Raw genomic sequence first — 27,986 nt, 5'->3', positions numbered from 1 at the left:
ATTCCTGCGAGTTGCGACCATTCGGGACAGCCAGGCCTCCTCCAGAAACAATCCTCTCAGAGAGTCGCTTTGCAGGGCCCTTCTGGTTGGTGTGCTGGCAGCCGGGAAGGGGTTGATCTTCTAAGCCTCCCTCCATTGTTTCCACCTCTGTTTGAAAGGTCTGCTCTTTCTCAGTGCAGCTATCTATTCATCACCCGTTGTTTAGCCCATTCTCCCTACAGTGGTTTAGCCCCAGAATAGACAGAATAATCCCATTTGGGTTTGAGCCTGTCTTCCATAAAGAAAATGTTACAGACATTGCTGTTTGGCATTGGGATTCCTGCCAGTTAGCTGCATCAATAATAAGGATTGATTCTTTGGGAGATATTTTACTGAAGCTAAGAAAACACTTCTGTGGGGAAAAGGTTTTAACAGGACACTTTGAAAAGAGGCCTATTGCATTTTGAACTAAAACTCTTTCTTGGCTTGCCCACTGGAAGCTCAGCCATCCTCGGAGCTCTCGGTTGCTGGATAAAACACCACTGTTTGTAACTTTCCCCCAATCCTGAACTGGCCACTGCCGTGGGCACTACCCTGTCCTGCAGTGTTTGGGTTGGCACTCGTCAGCGGTGGCCCGTCGCTGCCTGGAACAGCAGGACAGCGCGAGTGGCCCCGGTGCTCTGGGTAGTCCTTCACAGCCAAGGAGGTGATGTGCAGGCTGAAGCCCGGGCAGGGCTCCTCGCTCCTTCACCTCGAGGTGCTGCACCGCCTCCGGGCCTCCACGCACGGTGCACCCAGGTCACCCTGGGTTGTGCATATTTTGTCAAAAAAACCATCCCCTGACGCCGTAACAGCAGAGGCAGATGGTGGCTTTTTTTCCTTTCCTTGTCCCAAGGAAACCTGACATACAGTCGGGCAAGCCGGTGTCTCTGCGGCGGCGGCGTACCACTGCACAAGGCAGGGCGGCGGCTGTCGGGCGAGGGTGCACCTCGGTCCCGCAGCATCCCCGCTCCGCCAGCGCCGCCTTCCCGCGCAGCGCGCACCGCTCCGCGCCTGCTCCCTGGGAAGCGGCGGCCGGCCGAGCATGGGGCGGGGGAGAGGGAGCCTCCCCACGCCCCCGTGCCGAAGGCGCTCGGCTCTTTCCGTCGCTCTCCGGCGCCGCCGCCTTTCCTCGCCCTCCCGCCGCCTGCCCGGGCGCCCGCACTCCCGGCGGCGCGGCTGGAGGAGGAGGAGGAGGCGGAAGATGGCGGTGGGGATTGGCAGGGAGGCGGCGGCAGCAGCAGCGGTTCTGCCAGCGAGCCCGTCGGCAGCCAGCGCCGGCGCGGACCGCGGCTGAGCAAGAAGGCGGCTGGGGCTGCGCCACCACCGCCCTCCCCGGCGCCGGACCCTCCTCCTCCTCTCCTTCCCTCCCTCCCTCTCTCTCTCTCTCCCTCCCTCCCTCTCTCCCTCCCTCTGTCGCCTTCCCCGCCTGCCCCGGCCCTCCGCCCTCGCGCCCGGCCCGGCATGGACGCTGGCGCTCCGCCGTGTCGCTGCCGCCGCCGGCGCTGAGCGGGGCCGCCCGCCCGCCGCTCCCGGGAGCGGGGAAGATGTCGGACACCAAGGTGAAAGTTGCCGTCAGGGTCCGGCCCATGAACAGGAGAGGTAACCGGGGTCTAGGGGCACCTCGGGGCGGGGGCGGCACCGGAGCGCGGCGTCCCCCCGCGTTCTGCCCGGGCTGGCGGGAGGACGATCCCCCTCGCCCGCCCCCGCCGCCCCAGCCCCTCGCTCCCGGGGGAGCCGGCGGGGGCCGAGCTGCGCCGGGGGAAGGGGGCTGCTCGCTCGCCCTGGCTACAGCCCCCCGCCGTGTCGCCTTGCAGAGCTGGACCTGAATACCAAGTGCATCGTGGAGATGGAAGGGAACCAGACTGTGCTTCACCCGCCGCCTTCCAACGCCAAGCAGGGAGAAAGGTAAAACCCCGAGTCGCCGTGCCCCGAGTGAAAGCCCGGCTCCGGCTCCTCCGCCTCGCCGTCGCAGACGCCTCGCTTGGCTTTGTCAGGGCAGCAGCGGGGTCCCCAGGGTGTCGCTCGGTGCTTTTCGGGGCGGCGGCGGGAGGGAGATGGCGAGAGGCGAGCGCTGACCGGGGCTGCTGCGTTGGGCTTGTATCCGTGGGGAAGTAAGGGTAGGTTCTTTACCTGGGTTCCTGAGGGAGTCGGAGGTGCCCAGTGTGGAGACAGAAGATCCCTGTTAGTCTCTCTGGTTTAGAAGTTGGTTCTTGATTGTCTGCTCAAAAAATAAACTGTTGAGTAGGTAAGAACTGTGTGTGCTGTTTTCAGAAATTTCCCTTGAGTGTAGGCTGTTAACAACTTGGTGTAACCTGTGGGGGAGCAAGAAGTAGAATCTGATTTTTATGCTACTGATGGATTTTTTAAAATATAACTTTGTTTACTAGGTTTTAACCTATTTGCGTTTGAAAAGGCTGTAATTGTTAGATCCTTTATTAATTCAGTGTTATTCTGTGAAGTAGCCTATGAGAATATGCTAAAATAATTTTGAAATCTAGCATTTAGTTGTGATGCCCCAGTAAAGAATACCCTTGGAAAAAATCCAAAATACCAATGCACTAGACTGTAAAAATAGATCAGAACAGGAAAAGATTTCTTTCCTTTGAGGGAGTGTGGGGAAAGACAGGGAGGTGCAAGGGGAATAATTATGTTGTATGCTCGTGTGTTTAGTTACATTGTATTCTTATCTGCTCGGTTACCTGTTGACTGCTCAAGTTCAATGGGTATGTTAAATGCATTTAATGCCAAGGAGTGAGAAACCGTTTGAATTCAACCTAGCACCTTCCTACTATTTCAGCCTTTTAAAAAGTATTTTTGACTCAGTTCATCATAGTTGTGAAGAAGCTGTAGTGTGAGAGTATTCTTTTTTTTTTTTTTTTTTTTTTTTGCAAAGGCAGTGTTGTGCTTTTATAGCTTCCAGCAGAAAAAGTTGAGACCTTTTCTATTCTTACATGTCCAAGGTGTGAAGGTGCTTCTCACATTAACCCATGTACTAGAATATAGCTGTAATCACACCAGTTTATTTTAGATCCAGCTTGCATTGTCTTCAGAACCATTGTTGTGGCTAAAATGCTGGCCTATATCTTGAAAGATTTGTGCTTGTTTCCTGCTTCTTTCAAAGATCTTTGTGTGATCTTTTATAATTTGTCCCACCTCTCTGGGTCTTAGCAGCTCGTCTGTGAAATGGAAATCTTGATGGTTTTTAAAAACTATTTTGTTTTAGAATGTATGGGGTTTTTTTTCAATAAACAGGAGTTCATTGAAGTGTGTATATAGCTTCCATCACAACACTGCTGTAGTAAGAATAACAAACTCCTCAAAGTGAGTGGAATTGACAGGTATAAAACATGAAATATACATAGAGTTTATAAAGCAAAAACAGAATTAAGATTTAAAAATCACTGTTTCAATAGACTTGAGGGGCTAAGGGCCAGATAGTTTAATGAAGAGCCGGTAATGTGGGAATTTTGCTTGTTGTGCACGTTCGCCTGCAGGTATTCAGTGAGACTATGCAGTGACTGGCTTTTGAGAGCTTGTGTGTTTGGTTTATCAGGCTTTAATATCTATAAAATATATAAACTCTCTTGGTGGGAACTGGCTTGTGTTTCTACGTCAAGAGCCTCGTGGGTGAGCTGTGACGCTTGTATGCAACCTCACCGTCGGCAGCTGTGTTGGCAAGGGATGGCTGTCCTGCTTACAGAACAGTGTGAGGCTGGAATTTGGCTGGCTGCTAACTTGTGTGTTTGAAACAACTGCCAGATGTGTTATTGGAAAGAACAGTCAGAAATACTGATCAGAAGTAACTCTCATTAGTGCAAACAGATAGCTTGGGTGCCTGCTTGATGGCAGACGTTGCATGTAATCTGTCAAGATGCCTCATGGACTTTCTAGCGCCTCATGAACATCCTAAGGTTTCCTTCAGTGCTAAACTGCTGGTTTATATTTTTTACTCAATACCATTGAGTGTTAATAAAAATAGTTTAATTTCTCACGATGAGAAATGGACTCTGTTCTTCTGTGTGTACCCACCATAAAATGTCTGTATAAACTGGCTTTGAATTGCTGAGTAGTTGCTGCTTGTACTTGGATTGATGCCTTGGCAGGGTTAGAGATGTCAAACGGATTTTTGGTTTTCTTTGTGTAGCTTTGTGTAGTTTTTATATAGCTTAACTGGATTTTTCTTTCAGAGCAACCACATTACTGCAAAAATGCTTTAATTTGTTAGGATGATTAATTGGTCTTTCTCTGTTCTATGCATTATTTTAATATTCTGTTTAGTCTTACCTTTCCCTTTCTGTGTTTTATCTTTTTATATGGAAATTTCCCTTTTCTAGCTGGATGGAAGTACAAGTTTGTGCTGCATTTTGGAATAAGAATAAGTAGCCTTCTAAAGCAAATTTGGTTTCCAGGGCTGCTTTTTTTTAATTCAGTTGAAGCCAAGAGACTATAGGGTGTACTGAGTAGAATTCAGGACCATGCCCTTTATTTGCTTTGTTCTCTCAGTTATAATTTAAAAGGTACTGACAGAATTTTCTAAAGTAAAATTAGGTAACTCTTTAATAACTATAAAATTATAAAATTTGCGCTTGGAAGAACACCCAAGGTTAGGAAAATCGTATTTTGCCTATGCTGTATGGAGTTTTTGAATTAAATCTAAATTCAGTTGCATTACTTTAATTAGTCTCTAGGCATTATTAAAGATAGTTCTGAAGGATTTTAGATGGGCAAGTAATGCTAGTTTTACAGGTGATGTAAAGGGCCTAAATCCCAGACAATGCTGTCATTTGTCCAGCTTTCATTATTGTATTAGAGGTAAAGTTATAACCATAAATTAGAACAGGATTTTGACTGCATCTTCTTACTGCTAGACCACACAGCACTCACACTGTAACAAACACAGCTACAGAATAGTAATTGTTATTAAAGGCAAGTGTTCTGTCTTTTTATAAGCAGCAGGCCTGCTGTTGCCCACAGGCACATGACTTCTAGTGTTCTAAACTAATGAAGGAGGAAAACCAGAACATAATAAAACTGAACAGTCCAAGTCTGAAAGGCACAGGAAAATCTTTAATCAACTGAAATAATAGGAGACAGAGTTCAAAAAGGAATGGTTTTCATTAGCAACTATCAGGTATAATCTCTGGTGCTGGCAAAGTTTTTAGGAGTTTGTTGTTGGACTTCATACCTTTAACCCATATTTTGCTTTTACTGGTAGCAGTAGTTTCCTTTAAATGTGCTGAGGTATGCTTGTGTGTTCTGTTAGGTACCTCTCGTGTCTCTCAGCCATTTCCTTCCCAAACCAATACAGATTTCCATTTCTTCCCAAAAAGAAAGTGTCTGGGAACTCCAATTTTTTTCCTGTCCTTACCTGGGAACCTGAATTTCCTTTCTGAAAGTACTCTCTTCACAGAAAAAACTTATTCTAACTTACAGTCTTTTAGAAATGGGTATTACATTTCAAAGCCAATTGAATACATCCTTCTGTCCTGCTATAAATCTTTGCATTTGGTTGTTGGCAACAAGGTGCAGTATTAAAATGTAACTATGAGATAATTAGAGTATGGAGTCACAGACAATCCTGCAAAATGAGTAATTTTTTGCAATGGAGATTTCACATCTCTATGTCTGCTGAAGATCTGACTTTACATTATGGATGTTGTTTTTCAGTAGGACAAATGAGGTCTTGCTGGGTTAGTTCCTCCTCTGTTTGTGATTGTTAAAATATGCTTTCCTTCTTTTCTTCCTTTCCTTTCAGCTACACTTTTTAACACATAGGATCTAATCTAGGTTTTATTTTAGATCCTTGATAACAGTTCTTCATGACACAGTTTTTCCTTTAGTAAGCAAAATATTTGGCTTGACAAAAATAAACAAGAACCATGGAGACAGTAGAACTGAAATGCTATTTCATCTGCAGTTTGAACTGAAACACAAATTTGTTTATTGGGCAATCCATTCCATTAGAACACAGTAGCCTGTTGCAAACTTTGCCTTAATAAAAATCTCACAGCAGAAAATAAGAAAGAAGTCCTCAGATTGTAGAGCTGAACTCAAAATCTCATGTTTTTCTAGAAGTATCTTTCTTGCCTATCTTAACTCTTAAAAAAAACCCCAGCATGTTGTGACTGGTTTGTTCTGTCCTCTTCCACCCTCATTTTGATAAGACAAGTAGTACCAAAGCCCAATTCTACTTATAAAACCCCTCTTCTTACAGTGCTAAATGACTAAAGATTCCAGGAAATATGGTGGGGTTCTTGGTTTTTTTCATAGGTTTAAGCTCTTTAATAAAATAAATAGCTGGGAACAGATGTGTGTGCATCTATCTAGTTTTTGTAGGTCATAATACTTTCAAAGATTAATATCTGAAGCATGGATTTCATCCTTAGGCAGCTTGTCCTAAAACTCATTTCCAGAAAACAGCTGTTGCTCCTTCTGCTTTGGAGAAAACATGATTTTGGATGGTCTTTAGTACACGATCCTTCCCATGATGGTTGCAGTACTTCATAGTTTTTGATACTTTCCTTTGAATAGCATCAGAGACGAGAGAAGAGCGCTGTTGGTGGCCTTCATGATCATGGTAACTTTTTCAAACTGAAACTTCTGGAAGCTGCATTAGGACAGCTGCTAATTAGTTCTGTATCTCAAGAAATGACCAACCAGATCACGTCTTTGATGTGTGAACTTCAAATTATCACCTGTTGCAGGTGGATCATAAAACAGTAGAAGGCAGCAACTTTTATCTTTGCAGGAAGTTGTAAAAGTAATCTGACTTTGACCTGTCTAACTTTCCTGATAGACATCAGTGTTCAGGATGTGCGCTGTTAGCTTTGAACCTTGGCAGAGGAGATGGATGTGAATTATGAAATGTGTGGTTGGAAAATATAATTTTGGGAGGTACTTTTGCTTTGTGCCTCAGATGCAACACTAGATGCACTTCCTTGAAACTAGTGTTCTAAAATTTCATGTAATTTGTAACACAATGAGGCACAAACTTGTAGTCCAAAATGTGGACTGTGTGATATGGCCCTTGGTTCTTCATGAGGTGACCTGAACTGTAAATGCAACATCCATTTTTTAAGCATGTTTATAAAATCCAGACTGCTGATAGGACCTTGTGATTTGCTCTTTAAATGTGATTGCTAGAGGAAACTACTGTTGAAAGCTGTTGAGATTGTGGGTAGCAGCCTGTAGTACTTAGCTGGCAAAATTTCAGAATAAAAATAGATAAAGCGTTTCAGTAGAAGAAAAACTGTACTTAGAATGACCATGTTTAGGCAATTGTTGCTTTGTAGCCATTCTGTGCTTTTGGACTACTGAGTATTACGTTCAAATATTTCAGAGTACAACACAGTTGAATGAGGTGCAGCTTCAAACCTGTCCAATTTTTCTCTTTTGCTGTGCTGCAAGTACCTAAGCTATGGGACAGGAAAATATGTGTAAAGAGATCAGTAGGCCTATAGACATGCTTAGCTTCTGTGTTTAAAAGGTGCAGCTATGCATGCATCTGTTTATTTCTGCAGCCAGGGGCTGGATTTGAGCTCTGGATTACTAGGCAATACACCTCGAATATGTTGCCTATTGAAATTAATTACGAATTTATAAAAAATTGCAGCTCTCTTTAAATGGAGGGGTTTTTTGTTCTTTTTGGGGGGATGTCAGGACTAAAGGGAAAGTTTTATTTTCACCTCCTTACCCCCTTAGTGTACATAGAGACAGTTGTCTCGTTTTGGAAACAAGATTCTCTGCTCTGTTCTGGATCTAGTAGGTTTATTAAATGTGCACATGGTTAGACCCCAGACTTCTAATTGACTGTACTTCAATAGTTAGAAAACTTAGAGTTAAATCATGCTTGTAAACATGTAAACACCAGCTGCCCCTCCGTGCAGGTCTGTGTGCCGGGCAGAGCTGGGCTGTGACTCTTGGCACAAAATTTCGGGACAAAGCGAATCCCTTCTTGCTCTGATCAGGCCTCTGCGGGGCAGCCTGTGCAGCAGGCAGCTGCTCTTCAGGCATTCAACATGGTGGTACTTCTAGTAATAAGATTAGAGCTAAATCTTTAACTTGACGAATGCACTTGTTGCTGTTGTGTTTGAGACTTTATCAGATTTGAGCTCCTGCATTCCTCTGGTGCAAGCTGAGCAGTGGTGGCTGCCCCTGGCTGCGGTGCCAGTGTCTCCTGCAGGACGGACTGTCCTTAATGATGGGAAAGTAGTGCAGTGCCTTTGCTTATTTGGCCTGCCCTGGGCATGGTTGGAATCTATTAATGGAAACAATTACTGCCTGCCCGAGCGAGATGCCAACTGCTGCAGCAGTGCTGTGCAGATGCTCTTGCTTAACTGAGTGATTTCTCTGGTTGTTTGATATTTTGGGAGAATTTCTTTTACTGATGGCAGAGTGGAGAGGAGGCTTTCACTCTTTAAAGAAGTGTGAAAGTGTTGGCTGGAGACTGTGAGTGCAGCTCACAACAAAAAGACCCCTGCTGTGCAATGATGTGCACCACAGGACTCAACTCTTGAGCTAACTTGTGACCCGAAGCACCAAGTTAACGAAAACACTTGTGTCCTTGCTTGGAAGTTGTTAATTAATTAATTTATGTTGCTGTGTGTGTTACAAGAGGCAGCACAAGAGAAATAACTTTGTCTAGCCAGTACCTGACTTTGTATGTTGATATGAAATTGGTCCTTAGAGTTTGAGGTTTGATGGAGCTTGGGGTGATGGTGGTGTGCCTTTGTGGTTCTTCTGTGTGAAGCTTGAGATGGGTGTTTGCTGGGGAGTGATAGAGGAGCTCAGTAAGTTATCTTAGAATATGAAGGTCAACCATAAAAATGCATTGCTGACAGGAGTTGAAAATCATTTTGAGCTCCAAATATCCATGTTGATGAAGAGCAGGAGTTACACAGGCTGTTTTCAATGCCATGGGAGAGTGTCTCTTTTATATAATTTCTCATTTTGGGTGAAAAGTGAGCAAATGGCTCTCTGATAATGTTGTGCTAGGTTAGTGTTATTGTCTGTAATTCTGGCCTTTATTTTTGATAGTTGCCTTCTAATATAAGAATAATATTTTAAAAGCCCAACCCTCAGCCATCAAGACATCTATAAATTCATAACCGTATTCTGAACCAGTGTATTCTGTAGTCATCAGCCACACTCTAAATTTGCCATTTTGTTACATCCTAAATAAAGACATCCTCACATGCATACTTACCAAATACTCCTACATCACCTGTGGATAATGTGAAGTGACTTGTAAGGTGGAACTTTTTCAAATAGGAAATAATTTGAATGTTCTGTCTCATTTCACTTGGATTACTATAGGGGAATCTGTGTAGTCACAGCCCCTCAAGTCCCTAATATCTTATCATCCTGTAGTGACATATTTGTTATTTAAGTGTTATAACTCGGGACAGAAATTTATACCACAACTACTGCTTTTACAGATTAAGCCATGAATATATTTTGGTGCTTATTAATTTTACAGGATTTATTTTGAAGTGCATCAGTCATCAGAGCAGTGGAAATGTGTGCCTGAAGCATTTCTGGGTGCTTGTGTTAGTGTGTGGTAACTAGCATGGTTAGTGACGATGCTGCAGACGGGTGCAGAGAGCTCACTGTGCACTAGCAACAGGTTCTGTACCCAGCTGTTTTTGAAAACTGGTCTCCACCAAGCCTGTGCTGCTGCCTCTTCATATTCAATAACAGCATAGACAGCAGGCTAGTAGTGACTGGAGATTCACAGTGTCACTGCATCTCCTTTTTGCAGTGTGTATGTATATTCCAAGAATTTTAAGCATTTCATAAACATGAATCAAAGCAGCTGCTGTGGCTGGAATGGCATGCTTATCTCTGCATGTACTTAGGAAGATACTGCTCCATATGTTTAAAGTAGTGCCAGAGTGCATTGTGAACTGTAAACTTTCTATAAAGTAACTTGATGCTTTGTTTTAAAAGCACATTGCTGAAAATATCAACATTTGAATATTCTTTTCTGATTTTTTTTGTATTAGAGAATATTTTAGGCTTACAAATACAGTGAAAAAATACACATCATATTTTATTTATCGAGCTTACATTTTCTTAGTTTATTCCACAGTCTCTTTTTAAACACAAATGTCAATCCCAATTAAATAGTGCACAAAAGCCTCTAGGCAAGATATAAATTTTCTTCTAGTGTAAGGCTTCAAAATTCTGAATCTCTCTTGAGCTACTGCAATAATTTTTCTAGTGTTAGATTTTTCTAGTGTAAAAGTATGTGGAGCAGTCTGTTTTGCTTAATAATTCTTACATGATGACAAGGAACAGCAGATCTTAGATAAGAAACTAGAGAATCTGATACTTCTTCTCATGTGGTTTCCACTTTCTGTCTGATTTAATTTTTAAAATCTTGTCCAGTGTAGCTGAGGTGGCCTTCCATAAACTTGCTTCTTTCAGAGTTGAAGCAAAAAGGATCTGTGAGGTGGAAGAGGTAATTTATCTGCCAAACAAATTACGGGCACTGGCTGCAATGTAATTTTTAAAACTTCAGAGTTCTTATTGTTGTTACTTTAAATTCAGTTTTACTTTGTGATTCAAAAGCCCAGGCTTGTTTTACAGTTGACAAGCTTTTGCAAAAGATAAATCAACAGAGCATTCCAGTGGAGGCACAGAGCTGATGGAAGTTCTCTACTGGCAAAGCTGCTTTATAGCCCTGAATGAGTGGCATCCTGTTCTGCTTTGGAAACTTTCTTTATCAGCATCTATCAGAGTGAGTTTTTAGCTATGAAGTGTGATGGGAGTCTGCAGTGTGATGGGAGTCTGCAGTGCTCCAGACTTGTTTTGGCTCAGTATTGCCACCTCCCTGAATGATGCAAGTCCTAAACATTTTGATGAGTTTTGGTATTTTTTCCTTCCTGTCATTCTGTGTTGTCATTCTTTATTTTGAGCTACTTCTCCATTTCTTTTAGACTTCAAATACATTTTCAGAGAATTTTATCTAGCAAAATCAGACTGAAATAGAAATTGGCCATTTGGTAAAACAGAAACATTCATTCATGCACTGCATATAGCTGAAGACATTAATACATTACTTACATATCCTCTGAATACTCAGCAACAAGTAGCTGAGTTTGAATATGTTTTCTTTAAAGAGACCTGTGCAGTTATGTAAGGAGGTAAGAGCAGAATGTGTTTGCATACCTCCTGCACTTTGGTGTTTCATTACATTGAGATAAAAATACAGTTCTGAGAGTTTTAAGTGTGTAATGGACCATCATCCCAGCACTCATGTTTTGCTGTTTTGGATCTTCTTTCTGGGTCCACAGCAGATAAGCTGTTGTGAAACAAACTCCTTGGAAGGCAAGCTAGTACTTTCCATAGTGCCCATTGCATTTAAAAGGAAGGAACTTTTGAATAGTTCTAATTCTTCTGGTGTAAATCTAATCCTTGTACTTGCATTTTTGATAGGAGTGCCCTTGAGAAATGCTGCTTCAGTGTCTGCAGAGAAACTGGCACGTAAGGTAACCCAAGAGATGGCTTGTTAATGGATTTGCTGCTGATGTGGTAGAATATATGGGGAGAGGATACTTGGGAACCAGGACAACGAAAGGCAAAAGAGAGCTGCAGAAATGTTTACCCAACAACATGATGAAACTCCTTAAAATACTTATTGGAGAAAATCAAACCAACCAACAACCTCTTCTGCCTTCCCCCACCCCCAAAAAAAAGAGCTTGTTTTCATCCTCCTGAAAACCTGGCATTCTCTGGGGTGGTACTGGTCTTCATGGGTGTTCTGGTTGAGATCCAAGCTGAAAACAGAAAGGAAAATCAGTTGTTGTAAACAGACCATTGAACACTGGACAGCTTGCTATGTAGCTTTCTTGTCAAGAGCTTCCAAGTCCTTAGAATGTTTATTGTTTGAGGTGTTTATAACATTGTAGCTAAGTCCATGGCATGTTTTAGTGCATGGCTGTAATCCATATTTTAACACTGAATTTTAACTGTTTATTACATTAAATGTAATGAATGAGAACCTTTGTAAATTGGTTGTGAAATAATCTAGCGGGAGACAACTTGTGTTCGTCAAAAGGATGATGAAGTGTATTTGAAGATAGAGCATTTAGGTGTTCTTCTCAGGTCCCATTCAATGGAACAATAACTTGACTATTTTAATAAATTTAGTAGATGTTCTGTCTCTCTTAGCACTGCAGTTCCATGATTGGATTCCTCTTTACTGTCAGAATTGCTGGGTACTGAAGGAGGGAGATGTCTGACTGCTGCATGGTGAAAGTTAGAAGTTAGCTTTTGACAGTTCTATTTTCAAGTTCTCGGCAGGGTGTGGTGGATGAAGTACTGAACATGGACAGACATCAGTCTAGTCTTTCCTTCCTTGTTTACTTCTTGGGGTAAGCTGTATCCTCTCAAGTAGTTTTTGAAGTTTCAGTTTTGCAGATGTGAATGTGACAGTGGCACTCTTTTTGTCAGAAATGCTAATGCTGTCCTTGCTGCCATCTACACTCACAGAGGTTTTGTGTGTGCTCTGAGGAATGTGGTGTACCTCTGTTTGGAATTTCAGGGTGTCCTCTTGCAACTTTGGGCTAGTTTAAACCCAGAAATGCAGACTGGCAGTGTTGAGCAGGCTGAATGCCCTTAGTGTTTTGCCAAACATGTGTATTTTCTGAGTTATGGTTCTTCTGGTGTGTGGTCTGACCTGTACTATTGGTTGCTATTTCAGAATTTCTTACCTGAATGAGGAAGAAATCCACGGCTCATGTGCAAGATAGATCAAATAGACTGAAAACAGTCCCATACTCACATGACCAAGGTGTAAAACTACTTTTATTAGAATCTCTCTAAGTCAAATTAATCTTAGTCTGTCATCCTTTGTCTAGGAGGTTGTTGTAGGATGACTTCTGAAGGATCTCATGGTTCAAATGTTTTTTTCAAGGTATTGGCATCTTCATCATGGTTCAAAAAAGCAAGGCAAGTGAGCTTGCCTTTGCTCAGATGGAAAAGGGAAAGTGAATGCTGGGTCTTTATGGACTTTGAAATGGGATATTATAAAATGGAATTGCAGAACTGAATTTTGAGTGAGGAATTTTTCATTAGCAGTGTGTACTGAGGAAAGAAAATAGAAATACAGACAACAAGCAGTTTTTGTGTGGGAAAAGAAAAACTAAAACTAGCTAATTTCATTAATTTCAAGAAACATTTGGAAGTGATAAGAGTCTGACAACCTGTTGACTAGTAGCTGTAATGAGCAATGTCAGAGTTCAGTGAGCTCAAAGTGTTTGATTTGAGTAGGAAACTTGCCCATTTTTTTTTCCAAAAAATTGTTATTAATAATAATTTTTTTACAAATATCTTGTATTTGAAATACTTTTATAATTATCATCTACTTTACTTCCAAAATGTAAGAAGAGTTATAAATTCCCTGCAGAACTTTTCCTCTTAACGGAAGGAGCAAATGCTGCTTTGTGTTGGTCTCCTGTGGCATTTTTGGTTGGTTGGGGTTATTTTTGTAGTTTTTTCTCTTAAAGTACCTTTAATTGAAAAGTATTTGAAATAGGATACCTGCCTTAGCTGCTGCTTCTCTTCTGGCATGCTTCTTGAGTTTGTCTCAGTTTGCAGGTGTAGTAGATGAAAATAAATTAAGCTGGTGTGGAATTACTGATCAAACAGCATGTCTTAGCCTTTTTTTTTTTTTGAGTAGAATGGCAATTTAGGCAAAAAAAGGAAACAGCTGACTCCTCATTGCATTGAAAATTGAGAACTGAGGATTGCTCTGACTTAAAATATTAGTGATGATGGTCAAAGTGGGAAAGCTACACTGAAGAATCAGTGTGACAAACTTTTAAAATAATTTTGAACTTAATGCTGTATTTGGCAAACCTGAGTTTTGTTTGCAGTATTGCTCTCACCTTCCTTCTCCTTCACATTCTTATCCTAGTGTTACTAACCCAGATCTGCTGACCTCATTCATGCTGCTCTCTAATTAATGTAAGGCTTATCAGAGTTCAGAACCTGTGTGCCCTTTCATATGACTTTTCAGTATGTTTCAGACCAATCTGCTTGCTCAGACTTTCTTGTTCCTTTATATGTGGCTTCTCATTTTCTTCTAAGGACTTTGTCAACTGTTTGAGAGACCACAGGTAATTCTGCTTTATTTCTTCTTGCTTGTTCTGTGTAACTCTTCACTATGCAGGCAGATCCCCGGGTAGATCATTTAGGCCGTGCGTTATTTATGGCAGAGATAATTAGCTGAGTTGCAGCTCCTGAAACAGAAGAATTGCGGCTCAGTGTCGTGGAAGTTTAGCTGATAAGCTTTGTGGGGCCTCAGCTCCTCCCGTGCAGAGTCAGATCAGGAGACTCAGTGCTGGACTCCCACAGTCTGGGTGTCTAGCAAAGCTTCATTAGCCTGTGTTGCCCGTGCTGTACCTGGTGTTCGTGGCAGTGTTGCAGTCAAGAGCAATGCCAGAGGCAGGAAAGGGCAAAAGGTGGGTGGGTGGTGGGTGTGGGTCTCCACTACTGCTCCCCTAGTTCAGATGCAGTGCAAGAACAGCACGTGTTCAGGTAACGAGGCAAAGCTGATGGAGAAACGCTCCTAAAACTCATGTGCAAGGACTGGCTATATAGAGACATCTAATGGACACCATGGTGTGGATTTTATGTTTGGGAATACCTGCAACATGCCTCTGAGTGTACATTCTGTTATCAGGGATTTTCTGTTTCCAGAGTGGTTCAGCCTACACAGATGGTACTAAATGCAACTGTAAAGCTGTGTCTTAAGTAGTATTTCAAGTATTTTGTTGAATACTAGAAACTAAGTAGTTGAAATGCTTTGCCAAAAAGTGAGGTTACACTCACAGATTGATTTAAATACACCTGTTGACCTTAATCATTGAGCTGAATGTTAAGTTTGAAGCACAGTTCTTTGCAGTACCAGGAGAAAAGCAGTCATCAGGAAGGAATAATTTTTTCACGGTTCTCTCCTTCTGTGAAGGAGACTTTCCACTGTGTAACTGCAGTACAGCATCACTGGCAAACACTTCATATCCCAGTGCAGAATCCCAGAACTCCCTTCTTAAGTGCCTCTGAGTGGGTGCCAGCACAGGCCACAGACTCTCCTGCAGTCTCCGGGTCAGCATGCAGGGGCTGGGCCCAGTAGCCAGCCTGATTTATCACCCTGCAGGCTCTTTAAACATACAGAGCTAATCTGAGTACTAAACCTCATAATTTCTGTGCAAGCAGATCCATAGATAAAGTTTATGCCTTTTTCTGTTCTCTTCAAGATTAACTTCCTTCTTTTTCTACCCTTCGTTCTCCTGACCTTCTACCTGCATTCTCCCGTGTTCTTTCAAGATACCATGTAAAGCGTTATCTCCGAGAGTGGTGGTGCTTTGGAACAGAGCGTGACTGCTGTTAGCAGCTCCCAGCAGCACTCTGCTGCTCACTCCAAATTGGAAGCTTAGATTACATTTAACCATCTGTAGTTATTGTGGAAGTGTGTGTGTGTGTCACTCGTGTCTCAGCTCTTTTGTCGGCTTTCTGTGTCTCACTCCTCTGAGTAACTTCCCTTATAGTAAGTACTCACTGACAGGGATTGGGGTTTTTTTATCCTATTACTAACTGCTTGGTATTTATATTTTTGTATGCTAATTGGCAAATATCTTTCTCCTGCTCTAAACATGTCAGGACTGACAGCTTAATTTGATTTTAAGACACCTTATTCAGAGTTTGGTTGTTTTTTGTTTTTTATTCCATTTTTTTTGCTGCAATAAGATAAATCCTATAACAGAATAACTTTTTTCATAATGCAGCTGTGCGTAGTATACTGCTGCTGAATGAAAAGGCCTCTGCATTTCTGCAGGGTGGTATAGACTCTCCCATTCTCAAATTCTCTCTTCCAGGAGTGCTCCTTTGCTCACTGTATTCATGCTGAAGCTGTGCCCTTTTTAGTTCCTTATCAGGTGCTTTCCACTGCATGAAAGGGTCCATGCACCTTATCTATCTTTAGACATTGATTTATCTCTTTGACACTTTCTTGCTTTGTTTTATGCCCCGAGTTAAAAAAAAAAAACAAAAAAAAACCCCACCACACCTGGCTGGACTCAGTGTCTGGGTTTTTTTCCTGCACAGTAAACCTGCAACATGGCTAAAATTCTCATAGGTAATGGCAGTGGGAAGATACTTCAAAAAACTTCTACCTTTCAGTATAATAATACAGTAGTGTCCCACTCCTTGTAAAGAAATATTCATAAAAAGATAAACCTGTCTCTGCAGTCTGTAGAGATCACAGCTCAAAAAACATTTTGATAGGGTATTGTTAGCTGCAAGCCAATGAAAGAAAAAAGATTCCAGTAGAAGTTAAAGAAGAATGAACAAATTTTTAAGAAAGAATGATTATCATATCTCTAAAATATTTGAGCTGTATGTAGGCTTTAGCTAAAATTCCATTGAGAATACTGCATTTTGTTTGAACACGTGTTTTTAAATGTCAAAGTGTGTGTAGAGAGAAACAAATTGTTTAAGGAAAAAGTATTTTGTGACAGCAGCACGCTGTGCAGGCTGCCAGTCAGAGCTCCTGTGAACAGCTTAGGAAGTCAGTTTGGAAAGGTGATTATGATGACTGGCAATCTTTGATTAAACCATGTCAGGAGCTAGGTAGCAAAGTTGATTTTGTCAGTACAGCCTTTAAACTATTATAGGACCTGAAAAGATGCAAAATCAAATTTTTGTCAATTATTATAGCCCTGTGTAATTTTAGAGGCTGGATTCTTTACCTCCCTATTTCCTGTTGTTAGTGCATTGTGTCTGTAGTGTCTGTCACTGTATCTCTTGGAGCTTAACACCAGTTGCTGTGACAGAAAAGAGTAGATGTATCCATCTTTCTTGTAGTGGCTTTGACTATGAGAATAATGATTTTGCCACCAAAGCCAGCATGCCACTGCAAATTCACTGGGCAAGTTCTGTGAAGAGAGAAGCTGTTGATCCCAGCTAGAGGTTTTCAGAGCAAAACCCGCTAGGACTTGTTTCAAGCACATTGCAGTGTTTATGTGCAGAGCAATGCGCGGAATGAATTGGTTATCAGAGGTTTGGTGAAGCATGTGACAGGAGTTACAGGAGTAGTTGGGCTGGGCATGCTGTGTGAAATGTTGGATTTTTGGGGAATGGAACAGGCTTGAATTCAAAATTAAAATGGATTTTTAATGTTTCTCTTAAATTTACATTTGAACTAGGGTTTGTTTTGTTTGGGTTTTTTTGTAACAAAGGCTGCAAAAGCTTAAATACTTCTTTTCAGAGTTTTAAAGTTTACAAGTCAAAAACCAAAAGAAGAATCCACATATTTTAGTGAACAAATGTAATGGTGAGTTGGAGATCTTTGTAGGTTGTATACCACCTGTGATTTTAAAATATTGTAAAAACAGTGCGTTACTGGTTTTGGTTTGGACTTAATTATTTCTTTTTACGTGATATTTGATAAAATGTTTTTAAAGTAGACATCAAATTGCTCCTATTTTCCAACCCTTTGCCAGATTGCCTTTTCTGAGCACTTAATTCTCTGGAACCTCAAAAACAGGTGAGGATTAATCAGTTCTGAGCATATTCTTGCTGTCAGAAGGATATTTTTCATCATGTTCCCAATTTTCTTGAACAAAGTGTTCCAGCTGTCTTCATTTAGTAAAGATACCATCAATTACAAGTAATTAACAGGTTAAATGAGATTATGATCTGTGGGTTTTCTTTTTGAAAGGTAAGATGACTAAAATGTCTGTTGTAATCTAATAATTCTGCATATGGCAGATCCAACCTGAAGTAGTTTCCGAAGAAGAAAAATGTATTGTGGATGCTTTTTCATATTGGATATTAAGAGTTTAAAAGGTCAAGATATGAATGAGTGCTGAAATTCAGCAAGTTGATGGAGAGGCCAGATTGCTTTGGCTTAGCAGTTAAATCTCTCCCATGCACCTTCTTACTTCTGGCTTTTTGAAATGAAGTGCTGCATAATTTAGTGCTGAAATTTGCAGGGCTTTTCCACAGAAAAGTGTGTGAAACTGTAGACCATTAACTTGGACTGGATGAACAACTGACCTTGAACTCAAGAGTGTGATCAGGTAGTGCCTTGCACATCAGGTGAGGTGATATCAGAAGTTCCTACCCTTCAGCTGTTAAATACTGTGCCCTGAGAGGTAATGTCCATGTCAGTGAGGTTCTCTGTATTTCAGTTAATGTTTTTCAGCTGTAATAGTTAGGTTTTAAATAAGAATATTAAAAAATAGGTATTTTACTCTTGATTATAGTAGGTGGATAATTTCATACAAGAAACAGAAGGTTTCGTTATGCACTAAAGACTAATATCTGAAAGCGCAAGTCAAATGAAGGGTTTGGGGTTGGGGAGGGGATGCCAGAAGTGCATTTACTTAGTTATTATAAGAAACTGCTAAAGGAAAGAAGGAATGTATCTGCTAATTTGAGGAAACAAGATAGATTTTTCCTTTTGCCTTTGATCACCTTGTGCTTTTCCTGTTTCTGGATTGTATGGTGGGTGAGACAAGTCTGTCTTCTTTCTGAAGTGTGGAGTACTTTGACCTCCTGCTGCTTGGACAAAGCTGGGGTGGTGGTTGCCATCTCCTGAGTTTCTGATATCACAGGAAAAAATCTTCAGTCTTCAAGACAGCACTAAAAACTACACCTGCAAAATTTTCTTTCTTTAATACTCAGGTTGCTGGTGGTGTATAATATTGGTCAATCACAACAATTACAGTAAGACAATTTTAAAACGTGAACAGTTTCTTCTGAGTCACAGTATGGGATTTCCCAGGTTTCAGAGAAAGTACGTGATAACATGTTTCTAACCATCTAATATAAGGTGATAATGAACTTCTTCTCATTGCCCATCTCTATCAGCTAGGACCACTTTATTTTAAAAAATAGCTTTTCCTTTGGTGTTTGTCTGCTCTGTGTGTTTGGGCTCAACAGTTTAATGAAAGATAAGAATCAGAGATGACTTCTAAATGTGAAAAATTGGAGTCACTTGCAGGCAAGGTTGACCACTGAGATGAGCACAGCTTTGGACAGAAGCTGTAGGAGGACAAAAGATAAAAGAGCATTGTGTATTATGAGCTGTGTCAAGAGGGTTTCTTACAAAATGTGTAGGTGAGAAAGAAAAGTTTTGGGGCACCATGATAGAATCAAAAGCTGGTAACAGTTCACAAGAGGATTTCTACTGCATTTTTATATTTAATAAGATAAATTAAACTGTTCAGGTTCTGTTTCCTTGGTGTTGGTGCTTAGTGATGCCTAAAGTAACATGCTGTGACTTCAGAGGGAAGGGAGAATGGAAAGCCCACTACAATTGTTGTTAAATTTCATCGTTATTGTCTCCCAGATTGTAGTCCCAAAATTCTGCAATTTGCAAGCAGAGGAGCATAAAAATTCTCCAGTGTGTATTTAAGATGACAGATTGCTTGAGCAATCCAGTAGTTTGTCTCGTCTGTTTAAATTATAAAATGACATGTAAAGTCTGAATCATTGTGCAATTAAGTGATGGTTGAGTGATAACAAAACTGTTTCCTGAACACTTGCTTCAGAGATGCTCATTTTTCTGCTGCCTCTAATAGCATTAGAGAGCTCTCTGATTTTAGAAATTTATTTTGGTTTGTATACAGGAAACAGCATATTGCCTTGATGGAGCAGCTTTTCTTTTTTTTAAAGTAATTTTGGCTCAGTTGATAGACATATTTGAAAAAACTCCAGCATGTAATTGTGAGGCTTTTTGTGATTGTTATTGAAAACAGGTGCCAAGTAAATAGTCTTTTTTTTAATGGTGAAAAGGTTCAGGGAGATGCTTAGTCATCTCTCTGAGGTAAGCAGAAACTTTGCTATGCAAGACTGCTGTTAACGAGCTCGACTTTTATTATTGCCAGCTGAACAAGCAGCTCAAAGCAGCTAACAGAATTTGATATTAGTCCTATACCAGCTGGAGTCAGCACAGATGGCAGTAATAGTTTCCATCACAGTCCAAAGATAAATGTCTGTTCTGTTGTGCCATGGAAGAGTGTTAAATAGAGATCCCAAGTAATGCATTTACTAGTACTTGTTAAGACATATTGAGTACCTGTAAGACCAAGTCCTGAATGTTAAATTTCTCTGAACAATAAAGCTGTATGGACTGCCATGGTGTGAAGAAAAGCACCTTTTTAATAAATAATAAACTTACTTCAAGAAGGAAGTGATGTATTTGTAAAGAGACAAGGTTTATGGATCAGATTGTGAATATGTGCAGTTACAGTAAATTAGAATCATCAATATCTTGGATTTGGAGGACAGAATTGCCATAAAATGTTTTCTTTTTCCTCAGCTTGTGGCAGAGGTGCAGAACAGAGGCAAGGTTTCACACAGAGGCTGCAGGAGGTTGTAAATAGAATGGTCAGTGTTTAGCATTGGAAGAAAAATCCTGTGATACAAATTGAAGCTTAGATGAGGTGATTTAGTTGGAATTGGGTCAGAAGGAACTGGTTGCCATTGGAAAGGGAAAATTGCTGTAAATCCCTTATCATAATTTTCTGAGATTATGGAAGTAATTTACAGTAATGAAGAATAGATGACTTTTAAAAGCTCTTTAGGAATTAGTTTGAAAAAAAAGGTTCACAAAAGTAACTTGTCTGTTTTGACTTTCTGTGGATGCAGAAACATTTGAAGCTTGTTCTCTGAAGAAATACATCTGCTTGTGTGTTGTTTGGGGTTTTTTAAAAGTTTTTTTCCAGACTTAACTGTTCTCTAGGTTATGGCATGGAGGAGAACAAATCATTAAATAATTGCTTTGACTGTGGAGCTCTTTGCAGGATGTGGGTAAAGCAAACAACTGAGCAAATCTGGAGGGGAGAGGACTTTTTCATTGTTCCCTGCCAGGGTCACCAAGCCTCCACTTACTGTAGGCAGCAGGCAGAATTTCTGGCATCTCACACAATCCTGCAGGTAAAATGAAGCTTTGGAACAGCTTTGGATTACAGTGGTTCACATAAGTTGGTTAATGTGCTGATATACTGGAAGAATATTTCTAAGGCTGAAATATTTAAGAATTCTTAGCACTTCTTCCACTGTTAATCTAGTGTTGCTCTTGATAATGAACAAAGAGTGAGGGAAGCCTGGGTGTGTGTCTGCTGCTGTTGGGCACCAGAGACAATCAAATGTTGCCATGCTGTGCCCCCCTTCTGGAGAACAGTTACTGTCAAGGAATAAAATTTTAACTTTGGTTTTAGGTTTGTGTGCCAGACTGCCAGGTTTTAATACCACATTAAGGTGTGTAAGAACATTAATCTTTCCTTGAGGAAAATCTGGGAGATATTTTACTGTGGCGGATAACTCAGATCTGACCATGAAAATGTGATCGGGATTCACTGAGGGGTAGTCAGTGTATAGAGTATACTTTTTAATTCCCACCTCCCCTTTTTCTACATGTATGATGTGTGTTTTTGGAAGAAAGTTGCTATAAGCGACACATTTTTCTTAAGAAAAACTTTTTTGAGACCATTTCTAAAATGGGCCGAGACAAGCATATGAGATTTTAGTTTGCAAAATCTAGTTTTAAGCTTCTGAGTTTGTTGGAAATGCCCACTTCACGCAGATTTCCCTGTATTATTATCCCTGCTACTGCCTCCCCCAATTAAAACATATGTTTCCAGAATCTCCCTTGGAGTTGTTGGCTTATGTGTCCCTCTGAAAGCTTAACTAGGAGATAGCTACTCCTATTGCAATAACAATAGATTTACTTTAGAGGTACTAAACAGCTCTCTAGGAGTGGCATTGGATGGATTTTATTCCTTTGGGAAGTTAGTAGCCAAGATGCCAAGTTTACCACGGGTGCTGTCGTTTGTCCATTGTTGTTGTTTGTCCCAAAGCATGAAATAGAGAAATTACAACTTTAATTTAAAGATCTTGCTGTTTTGGGGTCTGATGCCGATACATTTGTGGTTGTGGTTTTACAGATAAGTGTCTGTCAGTGTTAGAAGTACCCTCGGAAGAAGTGCTGTGTGCCAGTACTCATGGTACTATTCAGAACTTAGACCTTTTTCTGAAGTTCTCTGTTGTTTGTTTCTCTACCTTTTAAACAGAAAAATTAACAATCTCTCAGATTGGTTTTTTTTCCAGGTCTCTGATTAGCATAGTAAATATTCTAGAGCTGTATCATTGTTTATGGGGGGGTGTGTTACAGATTTACTGCATTTCTACAGTGCTTCCCTTTTACTACAATTTAATGTTATGTTTGACCTGAAGTATGAAAGGTCTGGAAGGCAGGTTCAAGGACTGGGTTGCTATTGAGGCAAGACTCCTGGTTAATTTTCATACTAATAGTTAGAAAATATCAATAAGGAAACAATTGCTTTTGCTGGTAATTGTTCCTTCAAATGCTCTTTTGAGGCTGTTCCTTCAGGAGGAAGGCACTTTGCTGGAGCTTTGCTGGTGCTTTGATGGAGAATATTACAACACATTTTTACCACCTTTTCTGAGGAGAATCTTTAGGAAAAATAGTAATTATCTGTGAAGTATTAATGTAGTGTAAGAAAGAAGAGCTCATCTCCCGTGGCTCACGTGTTCAGATAATGATGCTGAGTGTGCAGTTTTGGTGCTGTTTGTGCTGTGGGTTGAGCATTAATATGCAGTATACACACGTAACATGCCCCAGGACACAGACACATGAGCGGGTAATCCGTGGCATTTCAAGCACTCTGTTTTGAAAGATTGCAGACACCTCGTGAAACCCCTAAAGGTGATCTGTCTGTAGAAATAAGACTACGTGTATCTCTGGATGGATCCAGGCTGCATTTCTCACTCTGAAGTTCCTGCTTTTCAAGGCTCAATCTGCTGTTTCTCATATTTCTGAGTTTCTGGTTGGTGTATACACCTGACTTGATCTAAGGTGGATAAGGCTTACACCTTGCAATTTCTGCTCTGGATTCATAAAACACTATTTCTTTAAGTTCTTGGGAAATCTTGTAGGCAAATACAGAAGGGTGGTGAGTGTAGCCAGCCATTGGATTATTATTGGCACTATTGCACCTGTAAATGCTATGTTACAGTAGCTTTTTTCTGCTTGGTTTTTACATAGTATTTCCCGTGTGGAACAGACCAGCTGATTTATACATTCTTTTGAAGTATTTTGGAAAAACACTCATTCTCTGGCCTTGCATTTCTTTAATATTGCTCCTGTTATATGAAGGTATTCTTTTAGAACATGAATTTAGAATGAATTTTGCAGACTGCTGGGTTTCCCACCAAGATCACCGGTGGGTAACAGAGCTCTCCCCACACACCCTTATCTTCTGTTCATCACATCTGACTGGACTGTTGCTTTGGAAACCGTCGTAATGTCGCAAGTGACTTCATTATGATTAAATGAGGGGAAAAAAATAGAACAAAAGAGCACATTCCTGCTTCAACATGCAACTTGGAAACTGAAACTGTCTCACATACATTCTCTGTATTTCAGAGCACTTTTTGGTAACAGCACAGATATGTCCTGCTAATCAGGAATAAAATTTATACTTTGAACTTCCTGTTATTTATTTTCTTTAAATAGAATCAGTAATAAACTGATGAAGTTCCAAGGATAACTGGTTTATACTGTATTAAAAGCTGTGTGTGGTTCTATCAAAAAAAGAACCATTTAGTGTTTGCACTTCTTTGTCCATCACAAAGACTTAATGAGTTGTCTTTAACACTGAGAGTGTTGTAGTTTCCTGTTCTATCTGGGAGTATTTTCTATTTATTTCTAGTATCTATATAAATATTTGGGTTTCTGAAGCAGGTCTGTAACTACAGCTGACCAGAACATTATAAAAATGTGCCAGGATGCTGCAAAATTTTTGGCGCTGTCTCAGCATTGTTACTGATCTAAAGAGATTTCCATGTATTTTGTGGTTATGTTGGAGTTCTTTTTCTCAGTTTACTCTTAATTGCTTGTCTAGGAAATTTAAGTTTTCAATGCTATATGGTAAATAAATGAAAATTCCTAGTGACTGAAGAAGGAAAAAACAGTGTTATGGTTTCCTAGAGCTGTCCCCTGTCTTTTTTTCCCCTTAATTCTCCAGAAGCTGTTTGCTGAAGGTCATGTCTAGTTTTCTAAACAGTAAACTCTTCTGTGTGTGCAGCTTGCATAGAATGGTCAGGAGGCAGATCAGTGATTGTTGCTTGGCGGTGAGAGGGTGAGAACAGGAGGGGACTCTGCAGGAGCTCCCACACTGCTGGGCGCCGTGGTGTGTGTGCAGGGCTGGTCGGGATGTCCCGCTGGTTAACTCTGCTCCTCAGCGCTGGGTCTGGGACACTCCCTGGAGTCTGTAGTAGCTCAGGTGCCAGCGCTTTGCTGCGAATCTCTCTGGGATTGCCTTGCTCTGGGCCTTACAGGGAAGGGGGCTGGCAGTCAGAGCACTCCTTGCTACGCCTGCTCCTGTGCCAAGCTGAAATCACAGGTCTGTGGAAGTTTCAAGTGCTTGGCTGGGACAGCTTGATAACTGCCACAACAAGTGAAGATAGCTTGGGGTGTGTTTAAATCCATATTTTTTTTTTTTGTTCTTCTTCATTCAGCTTTATTGTCACTGGTTTGTTACAGTGAATGAAGTGGTTGATGTATGAGATAGTGTTACGGAAGCTGATGAAGTATAGAAAATAAGCGAGTTATGAGATGTGCTGCAGAGATGCCAGACTAGTACTTTTTTCTTCGGCTATATCCATATGAACAGCTAAAATTGACATTTACAGCCATTGATAAACTTTTAAGTCATTAGTACTTTCAAGTAAATTGTCATTTTCTTCCCTAAGTGTCCAACACCTTCCTTTTTTGGCAAAGTGAAATGAATAAGCCTATCCTGAGTAATACATGAATTATCTTTTCCATTATCTCTCAGGAAGTTCTGATTGTTTCTGAAATGCTGTGTACTACTGATCTGCTACCTGAGGAATGTGTCCACTCCCTGTATTGTATAAGTACGTGGTGTAACCATTAATATGAATCTGTTGTTCTCTTGTTCTGTCTGGAAAAATAATTAACAGCATTGAAATAGTATGGGTTTTTGTACCAAATTTTTTTTTTCTGAATGTATATTTTTATCATCTGTCTGCGTAGCTGCAGATGAGCATCTGATCACTAAGAATCTCTGCATAATATCATGTCTTTTTGCTTTTGTGGCTGGAATCTTAAATTAAATACCGAATCATGAATTTTAATCTTGATGTTGATCAAGACAGCCTCTTAGTTATGGTATTCCTGTACTATCAAGGAAAGTATTGATTTATCCAGAAATATATGCATTTTCCTGGATAAATCAAATACTGATAACACTCATATACAAAGTATACACTTGTTCAGTCAGAAGTCCATCAGAGTTGTCCATCATGAATTACCATGAGCTAAATAAAAGAGATAGGATGTGTAAATAGGTATTTAATTCACAAAATTCAGACAGACTTACATTACTGAACATATTTGGTATTTTTAGCAGATACATGTTGAACTGAGGCACCGTATTTGTGAGAGGCCAGTTCTTTCTGAATTCTATTTATAGGCTGGCCTGGAATGCTCACATGATGATATTGTTTGTAATCTTGGGTATTTTTCTTGCCAGTGATGCTATGGCAAAGAGATTCTCAGTATTTCCATTATACAGTTCTATTTCTAAGCTGTATACCTAGTGAGAAACATAAAGCTTGGCTTGGAGGTTGAGGATGTGACTCCTGTGCAACTGGAATAAATCCTGTCTTTGTATTTTTGGAAGAGTTATGTGATTGTAGTGACTTGTATACATTTCATTATCATGTTGCTACAACAAATATTAAAACACATGGCAGTTAAAACAAGATCTGAAAAGTATCCATGGAAAAATGGTCAAAGAATAGACAGAAAACTGAAACTGCAGTGTTGCAGTTTGTGAGTTTGCTCTGGTACAGTGAGTTTAATCCGAAATGTTCAAGCCATAAATGATTTTGAGCTCAGTTAGTGAGATTCTCTTAAGAATACTGGCCAAAATTAATGTTGGCTATATTTCAGATTTTTTGTTTCAGTGTTCTTTGGTTTTATTAGGGTCACTTGAGTTCATTAGCACAGTGTTTTAAAAAGAAAAACAAAAAACCCCAAACAAAAACAGTAACAACAACAAAAACCCCACAAAAAACTCACCCAAACAATTTCATTTGGGGCGAGTAGAAAAGGAGGAGCAGAAAATAATCAAACTGGCAGGAAAAGAATACCACTTACATGCAGTATTAAAATATGTCAAGGCATAATGGAAAAAACACCAATTTTTTTTTGTTTAAATTTTGTTTTGGTCAGCTGCCTAAAGGAATATTTCTGTCTTTCACCTGATGACCACTGATGGTCATTTTCTTGTGGAAGGAAAAAGGAATCTTTCTCATCCAGTTGCTGCCTTCACTCCCTCTTTCCTTCCCTCCTGGATAGACTGTGATAATATTGTCTTTTCTTGACAATCTGGGGTTTCATTTGATTTAGAATAAACAATGTTATTTTCCTGAGGATTTTTTTTTTTGAGTTAGTGAGACAGGATTTAGAAAATGCTTGCTTTTGCAGCACTGTACAGAAATTGTATCTATTTTACTGCCCAAGAGTCGAGAGTTAGGGTTGTCAGTGTAACTGAAGGAATTACCCTAAGTACCTTATGTGGATTAGTCTAAAAAAGTGCCATTTGGAAAAGCAAGCTTTCTGTTGAAAGGTTATCACTTTTATATATCATTATGTTGTGCAGTTAACTTATTTTTGTCTGAGATTGACAGTAATTTTTGTGCAATGGATGCATAAGTAAAGGAATTGTTGTATTGAGCCTTTGAGGTTTGGTTCTGTTTGTTAGGGGTAGGTTCCACTGCCTACGAAGAGGTTGTTTAGATTAGGAAAGACACATTAAATATGAAATTGCATTTCTGCTTTTTTGTTACCTAGTTACCTACAGGTGTTGCACAGAGGAGAAGGTACATTTTGTTCAGTAGGGCGAGCAAATTTTTTTCAGAGGTAGCACAATGTACATTAAATAAAAACAAAATTGCAATCCCAGAATGTAGCCACTCAGTTTATACAATACTGAGGGATATGGAAAGCTGTATTTGAAGGAAGCTTTTGTGTGTTTCTCTTACCTTGATCCTCAGTATTTGGAAAGTGGGGGGTAGAAAAGCTAAGATGTTTGTATAATTTTCCATTGCAACCCGTTGAGAAGAAAACTGCAAATAAAGCAAATAATTGTAGTCCCTTAGATATGCTGTCTCTAGCCTTGCTTCCTTTTTTTTTCTTTGTTGGTGTGTGTTTGTTTGTTTGTTTTTTCCCCTGGAATACAATTTCTTGGATTAAGCTTTTGAATTGTATGATGCCACTTAATTCGTTTGCAATATATTTAAAGAAAATAAGAGTACTGAGTATTGCTTCATGTCCCAAGCTTTAGATTTGATTGTGTCTATAGGTCAAAAGGTAGAGGGATATTTTGCTTTTGAAGGATATGGCAAAACTCAGTACTGTCATTTTGATTTTGGACTTTTGTATCACTTTTTTTCCTAATTGCTGCATTCTTCTAATCTGCATCCTTTTCTTCTGAAACAACAGTGAATGGTGTTCTAGTAATGGCCTCATCATTTCAGATCATTTCAGACCAAGAGGTTGTGTAGTTAACTTATCAACACTTAATTTAGTTTAGAAAAACTAGTGTCTAGCAAAAATATTGATAGCATTTTTAAGACTCAGACTTATTTTCTACATTTCTTTTCAGCAATTCCTATATGAATGGTATTGGGTGTAGGTTTTGCAGATGATTTTGTTCCGTTTGGAAGGGATGTGCTCTTTCTGCAAGTTTCCTTAGCCTTAGTTTTTATAAAGATTTCTGGAAGATTCAATGCTCAAAATAATTTTACAGTTCCAGTGAGTTATTTTAAGCTATCAAGGCACTGATATTCGTGCTTCGAGTGTTTTGGAGGAAAAGAAGCCAGCCACAACCCACGGACTT

At 40.2% G+C, this 27,986-nt stretch overlaps 1 protein-coding gene across 4 annotated transcripts in view; it reads left to right on the top strand.

The window, feature by feature from the left end:
• Nucleotides 1-1,060: 1,060 nt before the first annotated feature.
• The window catches only part of KIF13A (kinesin family member 13A), a 104,486-nt gene continuing 77,560 nt past the window's right edge, over nucleotides 1,061-27,986 (top strand). For 2 of the 4 annotated variants that reach the window (XM_063403122.1, XM_063403112.1), the window contains exons 1-2: nucleotides 1,064-1,620; nucleotides 1,836-1,926. In XM_063403122.1, the coding sequence (XP_063259192.1) occupies nucleotides 1,566-1,620; nucleotides 1,836-1,926 (146 nt within the window). In that variant the 5' untranslated portion in view covers nucleotides 1,064-1,565. Of the gene's footprint in view, nucleotides 1,621-1,835; nucleotides 1,927-11,460; nucleotides 11,514-27,986 lie in introns of those variants that run through there. The other 2 variants (XM_063403138.1, XM_063403131.1) reach the window with 2 other exon arrangements.

Source organism: Prinia subflava, chromosome 1, assembly GCF_021018805.1.
Source record: "Prinia subflava isolate CZ2003 ecotype Zambia chromosome 1, Cam_Psub_1.2, whole genome shotgun sequence".
Lineage (NCBI taxonomy): Eukaryota > Metazoa > Chordata > Aves > Passeriformes > Cisticolidae > Prinia > Prinia subflava.
Note: the sequence above shows the minus strand (reverse complement) of the source record. Positions and strands in the feature narration are given on the sequence as shown.